The 23,791-nt window shown below is 34.0% G+C and overlaps 2 protein-coding genes, 1 long non-coding RNA gene and 1 other non-coding gene across 5 annotated transcripts; 2 read left to right on the forward strand and 2 right to left on the reverse strand.

Moving 5' to 3' along the window:
* The first annotated feature begins 482 nt into the window (after window positions 1-482).
* Window positions 483-19,613, forward strand: LOC109341713. The gene is made up of 3 exons (XR_002106982.1): window positions 483-650; window positions 2,124-2,127; window positions 19,602-19,613. It is a non-coding gene; the product is annotated as an uncharacterized LOC109341713 (long non-coding RNA).
* Window positions 1,733-1,812, forward strand: TRNAL-UAG. The gene has a single exon. It is a non-coding gene; the product is annotated as a tRNA-Leu (tRNA).
* On the reverse strand, window positions 3,400-8,648 carry LOC109341712. 2 transcript variants are annotated; one of them, XM_019579665.1, is made up of 6 exons: window positions 8,514-8,648; window positions 8,313-8,410; window positions 5,757-5,879; window positions 5,173-5,275; window positions 4,386-4,566; window positions 3,400-3,828 (listed from the first exon to the last, which is right to left on the reverse strand). In XM_019579665.1, exons 3-6 carry the CDS (start codon window positions 5,853-5,855, stop codon window positions 3,795-3,797), a joined length of 417 nt encoding a protein of 138 aa, XP_019435210.1. In that variant the 5' UTR covers window positions 5,856-5,879; window positions 8,313-8,410; window positions 8,514-8,648; the 3' UTR covers window positions 3,400-3,794. The 2 variants fall into 2 exon arrangements, with proteins under 2 accessions (XP_019435210.1, XP_019435211.1); XM_019579666.1 differs by lacking the exon at window positions 8,313-8,410.
* On the reverse strand, window positions 17,460-22,863 carry LOC109341711. The gene is made up of 6 exons (XM_019579664.1): window positions 22,308-22,863; window positions 22,034-22,203; window positions 21,861-21,941; window positions 20,514-20,589; window positions 20,327-20,401; window positions 17,460-17,901 (listed from the first exon to the last, which is right to left on the reverse strand). The coding sequence occupies exons 1-6, from the start codon at window positions 22,831-22,833 to the stop codon at window positions 17,726-17,728; spliced, it is 1,104 nt and encodes a 367-aa protein (XP_019435209.1). The 5' UTR covers window positions 22,834-22,863; the 3' UTR covers window positions 17,460-17,725.
* Window positions 22,864-23,791: the final 928 nt, after the last annotated feature.

Consider the following 23,791-nt stretch of genomic DNA (forward strand, 5'->3'; position numbering starts at 1 on the left):
CTACTCATTTAGTTGGATGTGTAGGTTTAGTAAGTGTTTCCGTTGTATCATGTTAAAGATTTGATTGTTTGCGGAAATATGATGGATGTAGAGTAAGGATATATATATATCTTTCTAAACATCAATTTTAGTCTCTCAAGATTTTGTACATATAATCTACTTTGTGACTCACTTTAATGTTAACAATAATAAAGGTAAAAATGTAGCTGATGTTTATTAGCGAATGTCAATAATAAATGACACACATTTCTTCATTTTTCAATCATAACTCTTGAAAAACACTCATTTCAATTCGTGGAAATTTTCACATATGTCATATTAGTCCTTATTTTATCTATTCTTTATTTCCGAAGTATACAAAGATGATGTCTTTTCATTTTCTAGTGTCACCCCATCATTCATCTCCATCAACACCCAATAAAATATTTATAATATTAAAATATATAATAAGTTAATATCACATTGGAGGTGTTAAGCAATATTTACTTTTTTATTCTTTTTGGGCACTAGAGTCTTTGATTACACATTTCAGTGATTTTCAATTGGCATGTTTGGGAAGTTTCTTCTTACATGAAACTCTATTCTTCTTCTCTGGCCTTCCTTTTATCTGGCTTGAAATATCAGCATGCCTCACCAAATACAAAATTTAGGTTTCCCCCATTTATTCCCTCTCTTTCATATATATATATATATATATATATATATATATATATATATATATATATATATATATATATATATATATATATATATATATATATATGAAAGAGAGGGAATAAATGGGGGAAACCTAAATTTTGTATTTGGTGAGGCATGCTGATATTTCAAGCCAGATAAAAGGAAGGCCAGAGAAGAAGAATAGAGTTTCATGTAAGAAGAAACTTCCCAAACATGCCAATTGAAAATCACTGAAATGTGTAATCAAAGACTCTAGTGCCCAAAAAGAATAAAAAAGTAAATATTGCTTAACACCTCCAATGTGATATTAACTTATTATATATTTTAATATTATAAATATTTTATTGGGTGTTGATGGAGATGAATGATGGGGTGACACTAGAAAATGAAAAGACATCATCTTTGTATACTTCGGAAATAAAGAATAGATAAAATAAGGACTAATATGACATATGTGAAAATTTCCACGAATTGAAATGAGTGTTTTTCAAGAGTTATGATTGAAAAATGAAGAAATGTGTGTCATTTATTATTGACATTCGCTAATAAACATCAGCTACATTTTTACCTTTATTATTGTTAACATTAAAGTGAGTCACAAAGTAGATTATATGTACAAAATCTTGAGAGACTAAAATTGATGTTTAGAAAGATATATATATATCCTTACTCTACATCCATCATATTTCCGCAAACAATCAAATCTTTAACATGATACAACGGAAACACTTACTAAACCTACACATCCAACTAAATGAGTAGGTTTGGATGGGAGTTGACATTAGTTAAAATTTCAAACCATCATTCCACAATTAAATCAGTCTAAAAATTAATTCTCTTCTATGGTCAAATTCTTTTTTAAGGCCATATTTAGCATAAATATAAAAATTAAAAAGAAAAGAAAACTACTAAGTCTAAGTTATTTCTTGTTTTTAATTTGCTTTAGAGACACTTATTTATCCTTTTTTATCCAAAGGATTTAGATAATTAATGGTACAAAAGATAATTAAATAAATTATTCATATGTTAGAATGGGAAAGATATTTCATAAGATGACAGTTTGGCCGAGTGGTCTAAGGCGCCAGATTTAGGCTCTGGTCCGAAAGGGCGTGGGTTCAAATCCCACAGCTGTCATTTCTTTTTATTTTCTTATTTCTGAGATCACATATTTTACATCACTGTCACTATAACATGAGAAAAACAAAAGGAAGAAAATACAAGGTACATGATATATAGCAACTTACAATAACAGAATATACAAAAATAACTTTATAAATTTTTTAGATACTATCAAGGATATTCATTCAATCCTTCACCTTTTTGATAAGGAGCTAATCCATTTCGGGATCTGTAACTGCTCCTCTTAACAAATGTTATTCCTAAGAATTGAACTATCGACTTTGGAGATCCAATAGGACCTTACACAACCTTTCTCTCAGCATTAGGCCAGTTTATATGACTAATAATATAAAAATATAATTGTGTACAAAACAACCTTTTACTTTCATGCTGTCTAATACCTTTTCCTTTTATTAATAGAGATAGTAGTTGAGTTAGTTAGATTGGTTATAGTTAGCTGGATATTGGTTAGAGGCTACCTACTAATATAAAAGTCTCATTTTATGACAACATTCAGAATATTCAAACTCAACTATTAACTCTGTGGGCTCTACCATGTTTTCTAACATTTATCTTGTACAATTATGCCAACCTATTCTATAGAGTCCATTTGTGAAGCCAAACACTCTCACATGTCGGGTTTGTTAGCTAACAATCATAAGTTCCATCTAATTAGCTAACAATCATAAGTTCCATAAGCTCTCTGGTTTGTTTCAAGAGAACTATAGAACTAGATTTAACAGCACAGGACCACAAAATTATATCATTCTAAACCAAAGTACATAACAGTTATAAAGTTCATTTTCATTGACCACATTCAACATCTCATTTTCACTGAACACATGCAATAGTAGCACTATCCAGGTTGAAGTTTCACAAAAGAAAAAGATTATAATAGTAACAAAGTGATTATCAAATAGGTTCAAAAATCCTTTTTACCAGCTTCGATGTCAATAAAAGCATCATTCAGTAAAAGTTTGCAAAATGGTCAATTTTCAACAAGTAAAAACACAGCTTAACATAGCTTTAGTAAAATCAACTATAGATTCCATTCAGTAAAGAAAAATCTTACTCATTTTAAAACATTTCATTTTGAATCAGTTTCATCTAATAATTGAAAGACAGTATGAATGCCTTAAGGAATAAGAAATTCCCTTCTTTTTTTTACTTCAATAAAAAAACGGGTAAGAGAAATAGTAATTCATGAAAGGGAAACTTAGGAAATGAGAAATGGCATTGATGGTTAATATCACGAAGGAAAAGTCAAAGAGAGATGCAGGATGTGTCACAATTGGTCCCAAATTCCAACACAAGTAACAACTGCATTACTACTACATACCCATTAATATCTATCTCACATATGCTAAACAATCGAGAGAGAGAGAAAATTCAATCTTTTGAAACGAAAATGATATCTAGTATCAAAACTCAGATGATCAGATGAGATAACAAAATGTACGTATATAATTAGTAGTTTATCTAGGTTTAAAAATGGAGGAACGATTTGTATAATTTAACTAAAACTCATGAGATATCAGTGTAATTTACTTTGACTATCATTTTCCAATACATGAATATCATTTTATTTAGAATATTTTGATTGCTGTTGTTTTGCAGCAAGCCTTTATTAGTAGGCCTTCTACTGTTGCTATATTACAATGGTGAAAAATGGTAGTCTTTCTGGTATTCTTCCTAATAACAGTTGGGATATCCTTAACATGTGCACACATTACAAAACTCTTCAAAAGGATCAAATACATAGTTCCACACCCCCTTTTCATTACTGCTAATATAGACATGGACTAACACATTTGCTACATATTCTTGCAACAATTTTCTAAACTTAACTAGCAAAATTCATTTCAGCTATTCTCTGCAATGCAAAGAGAACAAAATTTTCGAAAACCAATAATTAGTGTGCATTCACCAATGAGGAGGACACTCAATATCAGTGTTTGGAGACATTGTCTTAACTCTTAAGCCAAGAACAGCTAATTTTATTCTTCGCTTCCAACTTTCTGCTTCTTTTGTCTGAAAGTTAGAAACAAATCAAAATATTAATGTTGACACTTACAGATATAACAAGCATAAGAGGCTGTAACCAAGATAAAATAAAAAGGTACAAGGCATGATTGTCAAATAGACAAGGTATTTTCAGGCTATGACCCATGCCAATTTTCCCTCAGTGTTTTCCCCCTCTACCATTCCCTACTGTAGTAATGTAAAACACAAGAACAGAGTATTAAGAATTTTCTAATATATTTGCCAGTAAGCAACTACTTTCACATAAACAGTCATACAAAATTGTATTGAATGAGTACAAGGGTACATCTTTTACAACTGCACAGTTGAGAGAATTGCATAATTTTGCAGCCTATTCATTGGTAATATAGTTTTGGTTCTCTGCAGCATAGCCTATAGATAACATTGTAAAAAACACTTGCATAGTCAATTTAATCCCCATCACCCATGACAAATCACTAAAAATGTACAAAACCTATTACAGACAAAACAAAAACAATTCATACTACCATAGTTTGACTTATATTTTGCAAAGTCTCAGAAAAATAATAAGCTGATAAACGTACCTTCTCAATAATGGTTGTATATCAGCACCAACAGTTTTACTTAGCTCTTCAACAGTTTGAGTAACCTCAGTATTACATTTCAACAAGTTGCAAGCATCTAAAAAAGCACAAGATTTCACTATATCTGGGATAAGTGATGAATCCTTCATCTCTTCTTTAAGTTGTTCCATCAAAACAAGTGCTGCAAAAAGGCACATGGGGAGGTAAGAAAAATGTGGCTAACCAAATAGTTTAATTAATTAGTAGTCATATATTATCTAGCTAATAGCGCAGGAAGTGAATGGTTTTAATGCACTTGGTATTTCAAGTGATTGCAACTAGTATATCAAAATTCAAGTCAGTTCTAATTCTCAGTGATTCAAGTTGAAAGCATCAAGAGGGATTATGAATTGTGACCGAAGTATTCAATAAAGTCAGTGTATAAGAATGCATCAGTCAAGTGGTGGCAGACCCCAGGACAGACCAGCGTCCTTTAAAGATTTCAAGAGATGCAAGCAAAGAACAGCTTGAGATATTAATTTAATTAATTATTGTTTACATACACACAAAGAGAAGGTCGACTCCAGACCCTTAGTGAAGGTTAAACCAATATACCAAATCCCCAATACTAGGGAAATGCTTTCTTTCTTTTCATTTTCTTTTTAGATTTAAAACTCTTGATCCCTGCCTCACATTCATTATCAATATTAAGTAATGATGAAACACAGAAAAAAGATAAAAGCATACGGTCTTCCATGTATGATCAAGGAATGTTAGGCATGCAAATAAGTTAGAAACAAAGTCATACCAATTGCTCGAATCATCTTAAGGTCAAATTTATTAGCAAGTTCACCATAGCCCATCGTTTTTGCACGCTGAATGATCAGCAATTTCAAGCTAATCAGCATATCCTGCAAATTTTGAATATCATAAGTTAACTTTCAAGATAAAACACACGAAAATAAAGGGATACAATTTTCATGAAACTCACATCACATGTCTGGCTGTGATTAGTTGAGTCCACTTAAGACTAGATTTTCACAAATAACCTGGTCAAAACCACAGGCTCTATGACCCAGCCTCTTTTTATGAACTGCTTATAACCCAACTAATTATGCATTAAAATTTTAGATTAGATGTGGCCGGTGGCCCTCACATAAATAGCACAGGATCATAGATTGTGCTACCTTGTTTTATTCCTAGTTTCCTTCATTACTTTTGGATTACTATTTCTTTTCTTTATTCTTTATTTCTTCTATCCTCTGGTAATATTATTATTCTATAATAAAACAAAATACTAAGTGTAATCATTCTTCTATCCTTTCTAATTTCTGGGTAAGATTTCTTGAATGAAACTTGATAATAAAGAAAAGAAGGGAAGATGGTGGTTACAATCTCAGACTCAGAAAGTGTGCAAAGCCAAGCCACATCTTGAACAGTTATCTCACTAATCATGTTTTTCAATCTTTTCCTTGAGCCTCCGTCCTTCATTGTATCCTCCTATCTAGTATCAACCTATAATCAAAACAACGATTCTAAGTTTTGAAATCCTGTTTAAATTAGTTTAAAAAATAAAACATAATAGTTTAAACTTGAAATTATTATCCTAAAAATTTACCACTAATATGAAATAAGATGTGATACCAAACCAGACATGAGAATATTAAAGGTTAAGCAAAAAAATGTATTTGTTTATCATAAGAATTCAAGAAACTCAAGCAAGTGATAATAATGTAGAAGACTCAGTCTGTTTGATAATGTAATTAAATCACATAATTAAATTTGTACAACACTGCTAAGAGCAACTCAACTAATTAGTAACAACACTTGGATCTCATAACAGAACAGAACATTCATGGAAAATACAAAATAATGAGAATAGAGTGTAAAAAGGTGAATCGATGAATTTCTAAGAAATTGTTAACTGATATCTTCTCACAAAAATAAACAGGAATAGGAGGAGAGGAATAAGGATATAGAAGATACCAAACAACAACATAAAATAAAGAAGAAAGGGGAAGCCACATGAACTGAGTAAAGCGATGAAGGGAAGATGAAGTATGGACCTATTAACAAATACGGGAACCTATTTTTCTCTTCTTTCTAGTTTTGTTTTACTATCTCTCTGAAAACCTACTTTTCATATTTTAAAGAAACAATAATGATTAAAGATAAATGGTAAACTAATAATATATAAAACTCTTATAATATTAGTACATAACTTCTTTTTCTCTTATAAAAATTATTTTAGAAGAGCCCAACCCAAAAGACAAGTCTATTAGGTGGGAGAGCCTCATGGATTAAGTACCACATTGGATTTGCTATTCTACTCAATGTGGGACTCCTAACAACATAATATGTATACGATGTTCATGAATTAATGACGAGATTACATTCTCTCATTTGGGCATGGCAATGGGGCAGGTCGGAATCGGGTCTGTGCTTACCCACATCATTATTATGCCTTTAATTTGTTGATTGAAAATGTTTTCCAAACCAGTGACTGCCATCAAAATACTTTTTAAAGATCCACCTTATATCAGATAATACTTAACAAAAAACTTATCTTTATCTACATTTATCTATCCGATAGTATTATCATCTAATGAAAAGTGTTTTTCCCCTCCAAAAATATTTCCTCTACTTGCTGAGAGATGCAATATGAAACCAAACTCTTTCTTAAACAACTCATAAAGTTAATCATTAATAAATACTACTACTTGTTTGAAAACGCTTCTCCTCTTTCTTCTTCCCTTCATCATTTTCTGTGCATAAGCTATTAAAATCTTGCACAAAGTCCAGAAACAAAAACTATGTAACCATTGACCTGAATAACCAATAAAACCACAAAAAACCATGATCAAAGTTAGAGTCTTAATAGCAAAATCTCAAAAGGGTACCTCTCTTTTAGTTCACTCTTACAGAACCTTCACTCCAAAACCATATATGAATTCCCTCCATTTCCTTCTTTCTTTATTTCTATTGGTTGTTGCACTTCTCAGCCCTCATCTAGTTCATGCAAACGTTGAGTTGAGAGCTCTTATGGACTTAAAATCTTCACTGGACCCAAAAGGCAAGGTACTTAGTTCATGGACTAGTTTTGGTGATCCATGCAGTGGTTCATTTGAAGGAGTTATGTGCAATGAGCATAGAAAAGTGACTAATATTTCCTTGCCAGGAAAGGGTCTTATTGGTCAAGTTTCATCAGTTGTGACTGAACTTAGATGCTTGTCAGGTTTGTATTTGCATTACAACACTCTCTTTCAGGGAAGATACCAAGAGAGATGTCCAATCTTAGTGAATTGGTTGATCTTTATGTCAACATGAATAATTTGTCTGGAAACATTCCTCCAGAGATTGGGAACATTACTAGCTTACAAGGTTAGTGTATAGTAATGCTGCTAACAGTAATACACACTTATGCATACAGTTTTTACTATATGATTGATGTGTTTGTTTCAGATACATTTTCGAATACTTGACACTATAAATGTATTCTACAACTTTTATATTCAATTCTCTAATTTTTATACTAAAGGGACGGCCTAGTGCATGAGATTTAGTGGGGTCTGATACCGAAAACTGGAAACAACCTTTCTGCTTGCAAGGGTAAGGCTGCATGCATTTATACTCTACAGCTTCTTAGCTGCTAGTCAAATTGCAAACATAGATTCTGATTCTGTAACAACACATAGTATGCAATTATGCATCAACTATTATTCATAGTATTCTGGTAGTTTATCTATCGAGTTATCTTATTCTATACTGGTTCAGTGCTTACCAAATTAGCTTTTTTGGGTTTAAATTTTTATAATATTTCGGACTTTCGGAGAAGATAACTAACTAACTTTTAGTTGAATAATAACATGACTGAAAAGTTGAATAAAACAAGTAGAAGCTTCAATAAATGTTAATCTTGAATTCCTTGAATTGTATTGAGGTAAATACCTTTAAAGGAAGTTGCTACTTGTAACAGCAATGTATTAGTTTCAGCATGTGCATTCTACTGAATTCAATTGTATGAAAATACTACCTTCCAATACTTACTGCAACATCAAAAATAATTATCAAAAAATCAAAAAAAAAATCAAAAAAAAATGGGTGGTGTTGTTAAGAGAGGAGAGTGAGATTAGAAGAATTGATACTCACCCATTGCTATGCATACGCCCCATGATTGATTGTTGTGTGTTGCGGCTTCGGTTCTGATTGAATTAGGGTTTTGAGATTTCTCTAAGAAAACGAAGCTGAAACCCTAGCTGCTATGTGTATGTGTGGCTGCTATGTGTGTGTGAGTGAAATTGTGTCGCTGCTCTTAGAAGATGAAGTGGCTATAATCAAAATATATCAATAATGTTAAGGATGTGTGGATTAAATTTTATTAGTATTTTATAAGAACCAAAAATAATAAAGAAATATTAATTCTTAAAATATTTATATTTGGCTTAATAATATATTATATTTGTTAATTTAATTATTTTTATCATTATTTTTTGTTCAATGATGATTCATAAGTACCCATAAATTCAAAGTCAATATAATTTTTGTATCTCTAAGACTTAAATTATTTGTTGATAACAATATAATGCTAGAATCAAGAAATGATTTAAACGAAACAAACAATAACATATGGGTTGTCATTTTATTATCATTATTTTAAGATTTATCGGAGATGACTGAATAATGATAAACAACTCAAGATTAAATAAAAAAATTGCATAGTATATAAAAAATTATATACTAAAAAAATACTATATAAAAAATTGATAAATCTATATTTGTTTATAAAAATAAATCGTGGTGTAACTATTAGAATGAAGTAATTTCCTCTTTCCTGTTTTGCTCTTAACATTCTTTATTTTCTACAAAATAATATGTAATTTTAGGTAACCACAACCAACACATTTAGGGATAATAATAAGGTGGGGCGAGTGCTAGTAATGCCTATTGATTTCCATATTCGAATTTTTGCGGTACCTTTGTGAATAACATGTATCTAAGGGTGTGTCCAATATGTTTTTAAGTTTAAGTATATATTTATATGTTCAGTAATAGGGAGTGACTTGTGAGAACAGTTCTCATACAAAAATTGTGACAACAATAAATCTTAGTCTTACCATTAATCATGGCTGTTTGTGATTAAAAGTTAGTTATTAGTCACATGATAGTCATGTGCATATATCTTTAAATCTTGATTATTCAGATAAGATTCTGTTAGAAATTGTTTGAAAATGATAGGTTTTAATGTGATTTAAATACATATTAATGAGGCCATAAATAGGGATCTTGAGGGTGTGAAATGAAAAAACTCCAAAGTCCCACATTACTTGGAGGAGGGAAGTTAAAAGGCTTTATAAGCCTTAAGTTGCAACCTTGGAGTATACTTCAGGGGGTACAATGGGTTTTGTGAGTGGGTGAGGACTCACACAAACAAAACCCCTCCAAACACACGCATGTGTGCACACCACCACCACCACCTTTGCCGTTGTCCGGCTGACTCGTGGTCGGGTCTGTCAGACAGAGGTTTGGGTCCAACATTCTTTTTAAATAAATTTTATTTATTTTGTTTTGGGCTTTTGGACTGTGTGTTGACCAATCAACACACGCATGCCACACGTGTGTGACTCAATCCACACGGTTGGCAAGTGAGGGGAGTGGGGTGGAAGACTCGATCATGATAAGGAGTTGTTGAGGTGGTAAAATTTTCCATCATCGGATCGTGGGATTTACCACCCACTGTGATCGTCAAATGAGGGAGCCGTTGAAGGCCTCAGACTATAAATAGAGGTTTCATCCCCTCATTATCATTTGCATCAGTCGATCAATCTTCCTCGACTTTCTTCCTTCCCCCCTATAATATTCTACCAACGCATTTCCAGCACTTTTCTCACTTTCTTTCTGTGGCACTTGAGAGCACACGCAGCCAAAGTGAGAATTTCGAAAACTGATAATTATAGTTAGTATTGTGGGAAACGAATTGGCAATGGTAGCCATATTGTGGGAATTCGAGAATTGAGACTATTAGCCATATTGTGAGCATATTCGAGAGCGATTCTTACGATGTAGTAAAAAATCGTGTAACAGATAACTGAGCTGTTTTATCCTTGGGACTATGTGGTTGATAGTCTGTTTGCACAATTTTAGCGGTACCATGAAACATCTTAAAGAGAACGACTTGGTCGTGCCTCAACCAGTAAAGATTATTTCGTGCCATTCAGAATTATTACGAGCTACGTAAACAACAATTTAAAGATGTTTCTACTATAATGACATTCATAGATAATATTACTAGATCGAACAACTATGACCTGAACAAAACATTTTGGTTTGATGGGACAAATTTTAAATCTTGGCAACAAAAGATGGAATTTTTTCTCATAGTGAAAAATGTTGTCCACGTTTTGAAAACTGATATTCGAGTGGTGTCAGATGAGGCTGAAAAAGAGAAAAGAGATAATTTGGCTAGTGAAATAGCTCCCTGGAATGAAAGTGATTACTTATGTAAAAACTTCATTATGAATGGGTTGTCTGATGATCTCTATAATTACTACAACTCATACAAGTCTACCAAATTAATTTGGTATGCACTTGAAAAGAAATATGGTACTAAGGAAGTTGAGACTAAAAGTATGTTGTTAGTCGCTACCTTAAGTATTAGATGACTTATGATAAATCAATAGAGTCTCAATTCCACGAGATACATAAAATTGCTCATAAGATCATTTTTGAGGGCATGCCTTTAGATGAGCAATTCCAAGTGACTGTCATAATTGACAAACTGCCTCCTAGTTGGAAGGACTTCAAAAACCTCCTAAGGCATAAGACCAAAGAAATTTCTTTGAAATCTCTGATCACTCGTCTTCGTATTAAAGAAGAGGCCCGTAAGCAAGATCAGAGATATGAGGTATTGATTGTCTCCAACAATAGCACTAAGAAGAAATTCTCAGGTGCGATTCTGAAGCCTTATGACACTAACTTCAAGAATTGGAGTCACAATGGAAATAAGGCTAAGAACACTAGTCGTAACAAGATTTGGAACTCCCAAAAGGTCCAATATGCTAAGCTACCCGCTAAGAATGACTAGCAACCTGTTCACCTGCTTCAATTGAGCCCTACTTGATAGACCCTAACTCCAAAAAACCAATGGACTTCCTTCTTGCATCAACGCTGCTCCTAGACCTTTACTAGATGCATCAGTCTCAACAATAAATATCTTAGAGAAATTGGGTACTACTAATAGAGGTAGGTTGACCAAAATATCCTTCAGAGTTTGAAAAGCCAAAGTAGCAGTTTCATTCCACATAAAACTGTCATTTTTAAGTAACTCAGTTAAAGGGTTTGACTATTTTGCCATATCCATGTACAAACCTCCTATAGTACCCTATAAGTCCAAGGAATCCCGTCAATCCTTAGGAACAGGACAAGAAGCCATTGTTTCAACCTTGGCTTTGTCTGCTGCAGCCCCGGAATTAGATATGATGTGGCCTAAGTATTCCAAACTATTTTGAGCAAAACTACACTTCTTCTTATTAACCTTCAGTGAGTTCTTTCTCAATACTTCCAAAACTTCCCTTAGATGACCCTCATGAGCTTTTTTAGTGTGGTTATACACCAAAATCTCATCAAAGAAGACCAAGGCAAATTTCCTTAGAAATGGTCTCAATACCTCATTCATAAGGGCTTGGAATATGGAAGGAGCATTGGTCAGCTCAAAAAGCATGACCACCAATTTATAGTGTCTTTCATGTGTTCTAAAGGTTGTTTTATCAATGTCATATTCTTTCATTTTGATTTGATGGTAACCTGCCTTTAAATCCAACTTAGTAAAAGTGGTGGCTCCTCCAATCGCATCCAGCAATTCCTCATTAATTGGAATAAGAAACTCTTTGGGTATAGTTACCTTATTCAAGGCACGATAATCAACACAAAATCTCCAGCCTCCATCTTTTTTCTTCGCCAGAATGATAGGACTAGAATAAGGGCTAATGTTATACCCGATTACCCCAACCTCCAACATCTCCCCTACTAACCTTTCTATTTCAGTTTTTTGGTAATGAGGATACATGTAGGATCTGAGATTTGGAGTTGAAGCTGCTTCTACCAAATGTATAGCATGATCCTGCTTCCTGGTTGGAGGTAGGCCTTTAGGTTATGAGAACAAGTCCTCAAATTCTGCCAATAGACTCAAAATAGGAATAGCTGGAACCACCCGAGTCTTTGGATTGCAGGTATTCATTTGACATTGAATTAACAACCCTTCCCTTTCCTCCTTTAGTATCTGCGTCAATGCTCCATTTGAGAGTTTGGTCCTGGATAAAGCTAGATTCCCTGATATGGTAATCAATTCATCCCCTTTCTTGGCCTAAAGTTCCAGTTTGTCAAAATCCACCTTGATTTCTCCCCACCGTGCTAACCAATCAAAACCTAATACCATATCAACCCCTTTCAATGTGAACAAATAGAAGTCTCGAGATTCTTGCAATTATTACATTTGAAACCTCAACTTAGCACACTTCCCTATGCATTTCACCTTGTGACCATCCCCTACTTCCGCACAATAAGGAGGAGTGTCCTCTATTGTCAAATTCAGCTTCTCTACTAACTCAATGGCTATGAAGTTGTGGAATACTCCACAATCTATCAAAATAACCACTGTCTCCCCTTGACTACTCTTTCTACCTTCCATGATTTAGTAGTTGTAAATCTTGGCATTGAAAACGGGGATAAATGTAAGGACTTGAAAGATTGTAGGATGTCTTCTTGGCCCTCTAACTCCACCTTCTCATCTTCTTCCAATAGGATCATCCTAAACTGTCTGTTATTGCATCTATGATCCCTGTTATAAGGCTCATCACATCTAAAACACAAGCCTCTCTCCCTCTTTTCTCTGAGTTCAACATTGGTTAGTTTCTTATACTCTCATCCTCTAGTTACTCTCCTCTAGTTGATTTCATCTCCTCCTTGACTCAAGTTACTGCCCCTGCTAACTTCATTACTAGTGGAACATTCTCCACCCTTTTCCATATTAGCTTTGGACTCTACTGTGACAGTCTTAGTATGAGAGCTCTGCCTATAACTTCCTTGAGGTATAGAATTGTAGGTATAACTATTCTTCTTACTAAACATCATATTCTTCTCCTCAATCAAGAACACTTTTTGAATAATTTTAGAAAGGGAATGTAACTCATAAAGCTTTACCTCAACTTGCAGTTCTTCTTTAAGACCATTCTAAAAGATACCCCTCACAAATTCTTAGTCTATTGACCTCAATGCTCCCACATACTTCTCAAAATCTTCAATGTACTCCTCCATTGCTCCTTTTTGTTTGAGGTAAAGTAACTACTCGAAAGGATTTTGGATCATTGAAGGTTGAAACCTTCTCACCACAGCTATCTTAAATCCTTCCCAATTTGGATTAGGATTACACTTCTCCCACCAATGGTACCAACTCAAAGCTTTTCTTTCTAAGGCCATAACCGTGGCTTACATTTTCTCCCCTTCAGTCACCTCTTTCTGCAAGAAATATCGTTCCAATCTATGTGTCCAGCCAAAAGCAACTTTTCTAGCAAAGATTGGAATCTCTAATTTCCTCCATTTCTCCCTTCGCCCTAATTACTCGCTCCTTCCTCCCGTACTTCCCATTCCTTCGTGAAAAGGTCTTTCTAGATTCCGAGTTTGGCCAACCTTAACCACCAATTATGCGATTTGTTCTTCATGTTTCTTCGTCAATGCTTCCGCGAATTCCAATCGAATTCGCATCTCTTATCTTTCTTGCTCCTAATCCTCAGCAGGTCTAGCCATGCTTCTTGTCTTCATATGCAACACCAATTGAAGCGTGGATTTTTCAGGGCACCAGAAATGGTGCTCTGATACCAGTGTTAGCACTGGTAGTGAATATAGAGAGAATTTAGGAAGAACACACACAAATTGAATGAAACTACAAGGATTAGGAAACCCTAAATCATGTACTTTTATTGATTGTGAGTAAAGATTACAAGTTGGAAGTGGAAAATAGTAACTTCTCTGACCGATTTCCAGAAATCAGTTAACCACTCATTTCTTACCAAAAACTAACTTCCCACTAACCTTTTCCCTCCTTTTATACACTTCTTATCCTAACTACTTTCTCAAAAGTCAGTTATTTCTCTCCTAAATGTCACGTTGGCGCCTAGAATACACTTTGGTAATAGAAGGCTTTGGTCTACTCCTTATTCTATCAATCTTCCTTATTCTATCAGCTGGCCTCCATAAGCTTCTAGCAGATGATGTTGTTTTCTCAGCTCTTAAAATAAGTGCTGCTATGGGATATCTACCAAATACACTTCACTGAGAAGAGTGACATATATGCATTTGGTGTTATTGTTCTTCAAGTCCTATCAGGTAAGACAACAATAGGAGGCTCAATCCGAATAGCGGTTGAGTCTTTCAAATTTGATGATTTTGTTAACACAAATCCGAAGGGAGGATATTGTAAATCTGAAGCAGAAATTCTTTCAAAGGTTGCAATGTTGTGGATACATGAGGTTCCTGAACAAAGGCCAACCATGATGGAATTTGTTCAAAAGTTGGCTAGGATTCCTTCTCATTCTTCATGATCTACCACTTCCTATGGATATTATTTGACATTGAAACATGAGTTTCAAATCTATGCACTAACGGTGTTAATGATTATTAATAAATTAATAGTAGATGATATATTGACAGTGTAAAAAATATTTACATTGTTAATATATACATATTAAATCCTTGAAACATTTGTTAATAGCTTCATTCATGGGTTTTGGTTAGCATAGTGGTTAGATTATACATTTCCAAGTAAATGTAAATTTAGATGAAATCATGCATTGCTTATTGACCACAACTCAAATAATGTAACTCTAGATAACGAAGAAATATAAAGATATATTTTTACTCTTCTAAGAACTTAGAATTAAGTCAACAGTAAGGAGGATTGCTTTCGGATTGAAAATAGGACCCACTACTTATTATTTATTGGGAAATGTGAGACATATTCTATGAATACATGTGACACTCATTAAATAGAGAATAAACAATGTGATTTATAGTCTCACATGCAATCACTCATAATAAAGTGTGTTGAAAACAATATTAGTGTTATTGCTACTGATTATTTGGGTAGATTTCTCAATTTTAACATAAAATTTCAAGGAGAAAGAGTTGTTCACCTTGCATTTTGAGTGAAGTCCTAGAACTGATTTAGTGTTAAGGACCAAGGGGTTTGGAGGTAGCAAAACTCAGCCATGGCCCCAAGATTTGAAACACATGCAAACATAAGGGATAAGATCATAAGAGTAAGAATGGGTGGAAGCAGAATGGAGAAGCTAATGAGAATTGGTTATAAATTCTACAATTTGTTCTTACAATATATATATATATATATATATATTTCAAGCATACAACATAGGATAGTGTTCAGTTATACTCACATCAAGCAGTCACATACTGACATTATTACCTTGACCATAATCATGTACATGAGTGATTTTTTGGATTATTTTGGAATTTTGTTTTTGTTAGGATTTGTTCATGAATTGAAGGGATTGAAAAAAGAGTAGAAAAATACATTCATAGCTAGCCAGAAACAAGCACCTTTTATATAGGCCGATTCCCTATTTAGTGAACAACAATGCCTAAGTGATACTAATAAGTTGTAATAACTAATTTTAATAACATCGATAACTTGATTAAGAATCACTAAGATTAAGAATCATTAGGAATAGAAATAGAAAATTAGTTAAGTAATACACAATGGTAAAGGCTATAGTGAATCTTTTGAATTTGGATCATTCATTCGTACATAATTAATAAATATAAAATAATAATTACATAAATAATAAAAATTACATACACATTAAATTTATCGTGATATTTCATTTATTAAAATTCATTATAAAATAATAATAAAATAGATAATATATAATTATGATAAAAAGTGTAATATATATAAATAATTTTGTTATAGTAAATTTATAAATACACGGATACCCATAAGGCGGATATTATGATATACATTTTCACTTATAAGTTATTCTTAAAGATACTTATTGTGGGTATTTTGAGTACTCATGATATGAGTATTTTATGGGGTACCCATCCATGAGAGTATTTTTGCCATGTAATTAACTTTATACACCCATAAAGCCAGTAAAGACTAAATGATGAAAATCATAAAATTGGCACTAGTTATTTAATTTTCACTAGAGGCACCCTCTTCCCTCTCTCACAGATTGAATATCAATATCATAAATTCAATAAACGACTCATTGGGATAAATATAAATGAATAGTACACAACCCCAATAAACCTATAAGAAATTTTCTCCTCATACGACTTAAGAGAAAAAAGAGATCACTACCCTATCATTTACCACCACTCTTTCCTTCTTCCACACATTCCTCTTTTTGTCCAAGAATATCCTTCATGCCTTCGGAGTCTATTTACAAATTGAGTTTTTAAGGAAAATAAAACTTTAGAATCATCTCATAAAAATATTTTATGGCTCTCAAAGTCTTTTCATTTTCTTCACTATCCTCAGAAAAACAACTCACAAATAGAGCCTTAATAGTGTCCTCACCACCATGATCGCTAAACTCAATAAACCCATTACCCTTTGTGCTCCACCCTTCATCAATGAAACCTAGTACTTAGAAAAACATCCATCCATCCTCAATCAACCTAGTCCAAAACTCAGAAAACTCATCGCCCTTCTTGCTCCACCAGCATCCATAGCATCCTCCACAACGATTTCGACGGCCTCTTACAAACTCGAGGTGTGGTGACATGGTATATAGAGTACCTCCTCATAAGCTTCCCTTAACCCAACAGCATCATCATCATTTACAATGCAACACTTCTTCTATAGGGCAACGCAGTAGTGTTAGGTCACGAACAACACACTAATCCCCCAGTCCTCCTTCCGGTGAAAATGCGAAACAAGCTAATAGTAGCTTTCACACCATTTTTTATCAGAGAACCCTTCATCACAAATTCAGGATAAAGTATAACAGAGAAGTTAACAAGTTGCCCATCTTTCACTCAAGAATAGCATGCAATCACATAAAACAACCAAACATGTACTGCGGCGCAAACATCATTAGATATAAACTTCGAATCTTGTTATAAAGTAATGTCATAATAAGAAATTGTGCAGTTCTAGACTCTAGCATAACCCCAACGATATAGTGATCAGATCCATCCGACCAAGCGATAATAAAGTACGGCCAAAATCATAATCAACTAGCTATACAGAAAGGAAAAAAGGAAACGAAGTATAGGGTATTGATATGAAGGAGCATGATGCTGCGGTATATAGTTACTATGGGGTCTTAATTTCGGCTCCGTCTTCATGGATGATATGCATTCTTATCACTAGAATATGTCCTTGCCCTCTCTTGTGAGCGAGAGGAGCCTACTTTATATCTAACATCTGGCATTGTTCCCACGGGATAACGATGCTCCGAAGAAGGGAGTGCTCTAACTCCCTGCCTAGCCTGCTCAGCTTGTCCACCATGGCTAGCTCCTAAAACACCAAAGAGCACACGATTAAAGACGACAAACAAATAAACATTGCTGCTTTAAATAAAAAAACCTCACCAGCTATGGTGCAAGCATTTCAGCACAAAAATAGAGACTTACTAATTAGTATTTATTACATTGTTATAATACTATTTGACTCATATGTCACCCAATGACTTTTTTTTCATCAGAAAAAGAAATTCATTAAAAAAGATGATTGATATGGATTGACCTTTACCAAGAAGAGATATTGATAGTCTTTCTTATTCCTAAGGTGAAGGTTCCAAGAAATAGATTCAACCTTAAAAGAGCAGAAAAAATGATGGTGCCGAACGAATTTCATCTTTGGTTTTGCATTTTTCCATGTAAAAACATGAATAACAATGAAATAGTAATTTTGAAAATAAAATAGATAAACAAAATGGTGTACCCTCAACAAATATTTATCATTCTCCCATCATACTTTAGCATATAACATACACTAAAAAGCACTAATAAGAGGAGCCCAGGAGCCATCCTCTCCAAACCATCAAATGCATTGTGCAATTTCATCTCTGCCACTCACTCCCTTTCCCTTCTCACTAATAAAGCTAGGAATATCATTGTACTCATGATTTTTTTATAATAAAGAACCACAAGAAATAATTTCTCAAAAAAAGAACCTATCTCCAGTAACATGATAATAAATTGAAAACCATTAACATCACAAACACAATGCATTTATGTGAAATCCCTTTCTCTTTGTACAAGCAAGAAGTGGGCACATGTTATTGTGTGTGCAAATTAAAGAATGAAAAATGCCACAAAATGTGGTTGTCAAAGTAGAGCATGTAGTTATATAAAATAGGGAAATTCTAAATCTATCATAACCAATGTCACCGACATGTTCATGCATAACCTAATTCTGTAATAAGGGTTCTTCTTTGTTATATGTAGTGAGATATAAGGAGTCTCTCTCAGCTGTAGGGTTAAAATCAAAGACCAAGACAAAAGCACTCGACTAATGAGTCACATGACCTTATGTTCTTTATCTCTCCCCTAACCCCTTCCACTGTTCAATGTTTCTGCACTTTTAACATTTGCTCATTCACTGGAACCGATCTTCCACCCAAAACATCAGCTACTTGGCCAAGAAATCCTTGACACAACTTGGCATGAATTTATAACCATAATGTTACACCCACAGTTCTATAAATACCCAATGCCCATTTGCTTAGGTTCAGGTTCTAAAGAACAATTGACACATCGATCCAGTTGGAGTTCCAGGGTCCAGACCAGAAATTAATATATTGATTGATGCCAATAATGTGCAAGACCATTGGCTTTTTAAGATAATGAGGCATTATAACAGCTAGAACAGCTAGAAAATTTTGAATATTGGCACAATAGAGAAACAAGAATCTTAACTTTTTTGAATTCCTGAAAATCATATCAAATAGAGAGGAGAAAATATTGCGTTGGTTTTTCATTCTGAAGAGTGTGATTGGACAGATTCTATATTGCTGGAGAGACTCCTTTAGAGTAATAGTCTTGATTAACAATCAGTAATTCTGAAATTGTTGTGCTAAGCAAATTTTGCAAATAACCCATAAGATCAAATGTTGAGACTCCTTTAAATGATTGACACCCGAAATTCATTATAGGCAGATAGCAAACAAGGATGAAACGCAAAGAAGGTGCAGAGGAACATGAGGGAAGGACGAGAGAATAACAGCTTAAGGTTTCTTAGCCTTTGATTTTGATCTAATGTCTGTGACAGACTCCTATCATCTCTCACAATAAACTAGACCTCTCGTGCGATACATCCTGTGGATGTATATATAGACACAAACACGCGCACACACAAATATAAATATATACAAACAGGGGACATATCCAGTGACAACATATTTCACATTAAGAATGTGAGAACAAAATCTATATCATACAACCTTACATTGATTGGAAAGTTTAAAAGATGGTTAGTGGTCCACTTAAAAAAGTCATACACATTTATCTTTTAATCTTGACCATTCAAATAAGATCCAATCATCCAATGATGAAGATTCATGTACTCATTTGTCAAAATAACAAAAGTGTTCTCACCTGATACTTTCCCTATACATATCGTCATATATATTGTTGGCTGGAAGACAACAAAACTGTATTCCATGTCATTTGAAGTAATTTGGATAAAAGAACGTTCAAGGTATATAGCACCTCTCTATTATGTAATGTAGTTATTGAAGAAAACTAGCATTTATAATTCAATGAAGATGAAAATATTAAGATATATGTAAAATCGTTAATAAAACAAGAACTTTTGGGATCAATACGTAGATATATAATTGTCATTATTCTCTAATAAATAATAATAAAGATATATTGTAGACGTTAATCATCTGCATCCTCAAACAGCAGCAGAAAGGAAAGGATACTCAGTTACTCACCAATATTCCCAGTCCATCCAGTCAAATACTTTTGACCCTTTCCTTTCCATTCTTCTTCAAAGACAGCAAGTTCATCTACAAAATCACAACCCAAAACTTCAGCAATGCTGACATACAAGGTGTGAAACTGCTATGGTAGATGTCATATCACATAACAAAAAAGATGAATATCAGATCCATAACACACCTTCATTTAGATTGTGCAACATCTGCATTGTGTCCACTTTACCATCTGCATTAAGTTTTCTTGAGAGGGAATGTCCCTGTGAAGTATCGGATTCGGATACAAGTACAATAACATTAGAACACAGTTAAAACCACTAAAACTAGGGTGAAGGATATCAGGAATCAAATTTTGTTTTTATTTTTTCTTGGTTAAATTAATTCTCTGGTCCCAATAGTTTTATACTATTTTTAACAAGGACCCTAAGGTTTAACAGTCTTTTATTAGGACCCTATACTTCAAAGAAGTTTTAAATATGTCACTAGCAATACAATCAGAGGTGGATTTTGACCCTTCTTCTAGGGGTGCACACTACAGATGGACCTTGGAAGGATATGAGGTTGAGAAAGATGAAAAGGAGGGCATTATGAGATTTTTCAATTTGTATGGGGCCCAAAAAGCATCACCGGTCATCTTTTTGCACATTTTTTGTCATAAATTGTTTGCCCTTGAGTCTGGCCCAAGCCTTTTCTTTTCATTTTTCCTGCAGCGATTCATTGGGCCTGGCCCCACAAAGCCTGCTTCTTCTACACTGACCCTATGCTGGGTAAGGGTTGCACAGCCTCCATACTGTGGCGACGCTGTCAGGTACGTATGGGTACGGGACATGATTCTGTGGTCCATAGGTCGATCCGAGGAGTGGTGGGAAGGATAGTTACTCGCACCTCACCGGCGAGCAAATTTGCTATGGCCACTCAGCTGGAACCATTTGCTGGTTGATGGATGATGGATCGAGTAAGTGTGAGTTTGAGAGGTGGAAATCACACTTATCAACTTAACCGTTACACCAAGAACTTGGCATGGCAGAGGCCTACAGGGGTATGCCTTATGTCCCTAAAATCTCAGGGAGACAGGTGCTCCCACCCACGCCTCCCAAGATCTGCCTCGGAATATAACTAAACAAAGTTTTACGAACTTAGCTACAAAAATTAATACTTGACAAGGATTTAATTATAAACTGCTTTAAATGCTATTTAATTACTCCCTCTGTCCAAAAAAAGGTTCTCAAGTTTTGAATAGTTTCCTTTGTATCTTTTTGGGCCAGAGGTAGTATTAATTACTTTTTAAAGTATAAGGATTTAATCAAAAGCTTTTTAACTATAGATACCTATTTAAAAATTGAGCAAAATCGTATCGACCAAAAGATTTATTTTACCTTTTTTCTTTCTTTTGTTTTATTATCATGGACATCTTATCCTCCTGTCTTCGTATCTCTCTTCTTTCTTAATGAATTTTCTTTTTATAAAAAAGTATCCAAACCCAAAGCAATTTGATGCAATATTACTACCAAGAGGAATGCTACATTAATACCTTGCCATGAAGGCCTCTAGAAATTGCATGAGATGCTTGCATAGTAGAACTATCAGCCTCCTTGCGCTCTTCAAAGGTTACCTACATTGAAAAAGGCATCAGCAATTCAGCAAAACATCATTACACAGATCCTGGATTCGGTCTAAATTGTGACCAACATTCTAAATGCTTACTCCATCACTCCCAGTCCTCTTTGTCTGAGACGAAGTATAATATGTTCCATTTGGGCCACCATAGCTGACTGCTGAGCTCTGGAAGCAAAAGCTTTGGGCTTGAGGCTGAGGCGCAGTTGCATAGAGTCTGTTGTACTCATTTCTATCCGGCAAATGTCTGCTCTTCTTCCCTGCCACACGAACAATAAAAAAACTCACTCAAAAGAAAACCAAACTAACACTTGTGAGAGAAACAGATGAAAGGCACTATAGCTTAACACAGATCAAGCATTACCTTCAAGTCCATCATCCGGATGTTCAACAACTTGTTCATTGTCGGACCTACCATGCTTTCTTGGATTTCCTTTATTCTCTTCCTTAGAGTCCGCATTTTCATCGTCAGAGTTCAATTCTTCAATGATGGGTCCCCTTGGTCTACTAGGCTGTGGAGCTTGATTCTCAAGAAGTCCAGAAGGACGCATATTCGGGGGGAAAGGAAATCCAGCTGGACCGCCAAAGGGACTAGTAAACCCAGCTGGACCGACAAAGGGACTAGGAAATCCAGATGGACCGCCAAAGGGACTAGTAAACCCAGCTGGACCGCCAAAGGGACTAGGAAATCCAGATGGACCGCCAATGGGACTGGACTCGAGCATGCCTCCGAAAGGCCGGGTGAAGAAAGGATCATCAAATGGGTCCCTTCCTCCAAAAAAGTTTGAGATTAAACTTCTAGGAGGTCCAAAGGAACCAAACCCTCCAAAACCAGCAAAAGGGTCACCGAAATCAGAGAAAGGATCCCTGCCACCTCTACCTCTTTGCATTCTGCCTCCAACTCTTAACTGCAATATTCACTAATCATAGCAATTATATGATTTATGCAAGATAATTAATAATTAACCCAAAAATAATGTAAAATTAAACAAAACTAATAGTAAGCTTAAAAATTAGCATAATCATTGTCTATGAAGCACCCATTTAGTGTAATATTTATGGAATATCAGTGTAAAGATTTATGAACGATCAGTACATCAATGTTAGATGATGCAGTGAAACAACCTTCAGTGCACACATTTTTTTCTCCTATTTCTTAAAAAAAACCTATACTCCATGGATACAAGAGTATGAGTACCGAATACGTATCCACGAAAAATATTGAAGTATACGTGCTTCATTGATCATAAATAATAGTAATAATTAGAAAAGCAAAAGGGTTACTAGAATCAATCTAATAAAAAGTAACATAACAAGTATAATTGAAGCTTGAAAATGGGTGAAATTGAACAAACAAACAATACCTATGATGAAAATTAAAAAGCCAGAAAGAAGAAAAAGGGTTTGAGAAAGAGTACCTGAGAATAAACAAGGGAAAAGATAGTTATGCGTTTATTAAGATTCTTTTGTTTATATATATATTTCTCGATAATTCAGAATTCCTTTTTGTTTTCAACTATTCCCTCTAACACGATCCACGTGGACTTAAAAGGACTCATCGACTTTCCTTTGTAGTCTCTGTGATACAAGTTATTATTGACCAAAGAAATATTTAATAATTAATTTTTAATTTAAATATATAATTTTTAACCAATTATATCAAATTTTTTAAATTTTAGTAATAAATATTAGGGGAACATCTTTTATTATGTAACATTTCATGTGTTATCACCTCTAATTATTTAATAAACTTTTATCTTAAATACATTTTTTTTAACAATATCACCTCTAGTTGTTTAGTAAACTTTTATCTTAAACACATTTTTATCTTTTATTTTTTTTTTTGAA

This window comes from Lupinus angustifolius, unplaced genomic scaffold (genome assembly GCF_001865875.1).
Source record: "Lupinus angustifolius cultivar Tanjil unplaced genomic scaffold, LupAngTanjil_v1.0 Scaffold_593, whole genome shotgun sequence".
NCBI lineage: Eukaryota > Viridiplantae > Streptophyta > Magnoliopsida > Fabales > Fabaceae > Lupinus > Lupinus angustifolius.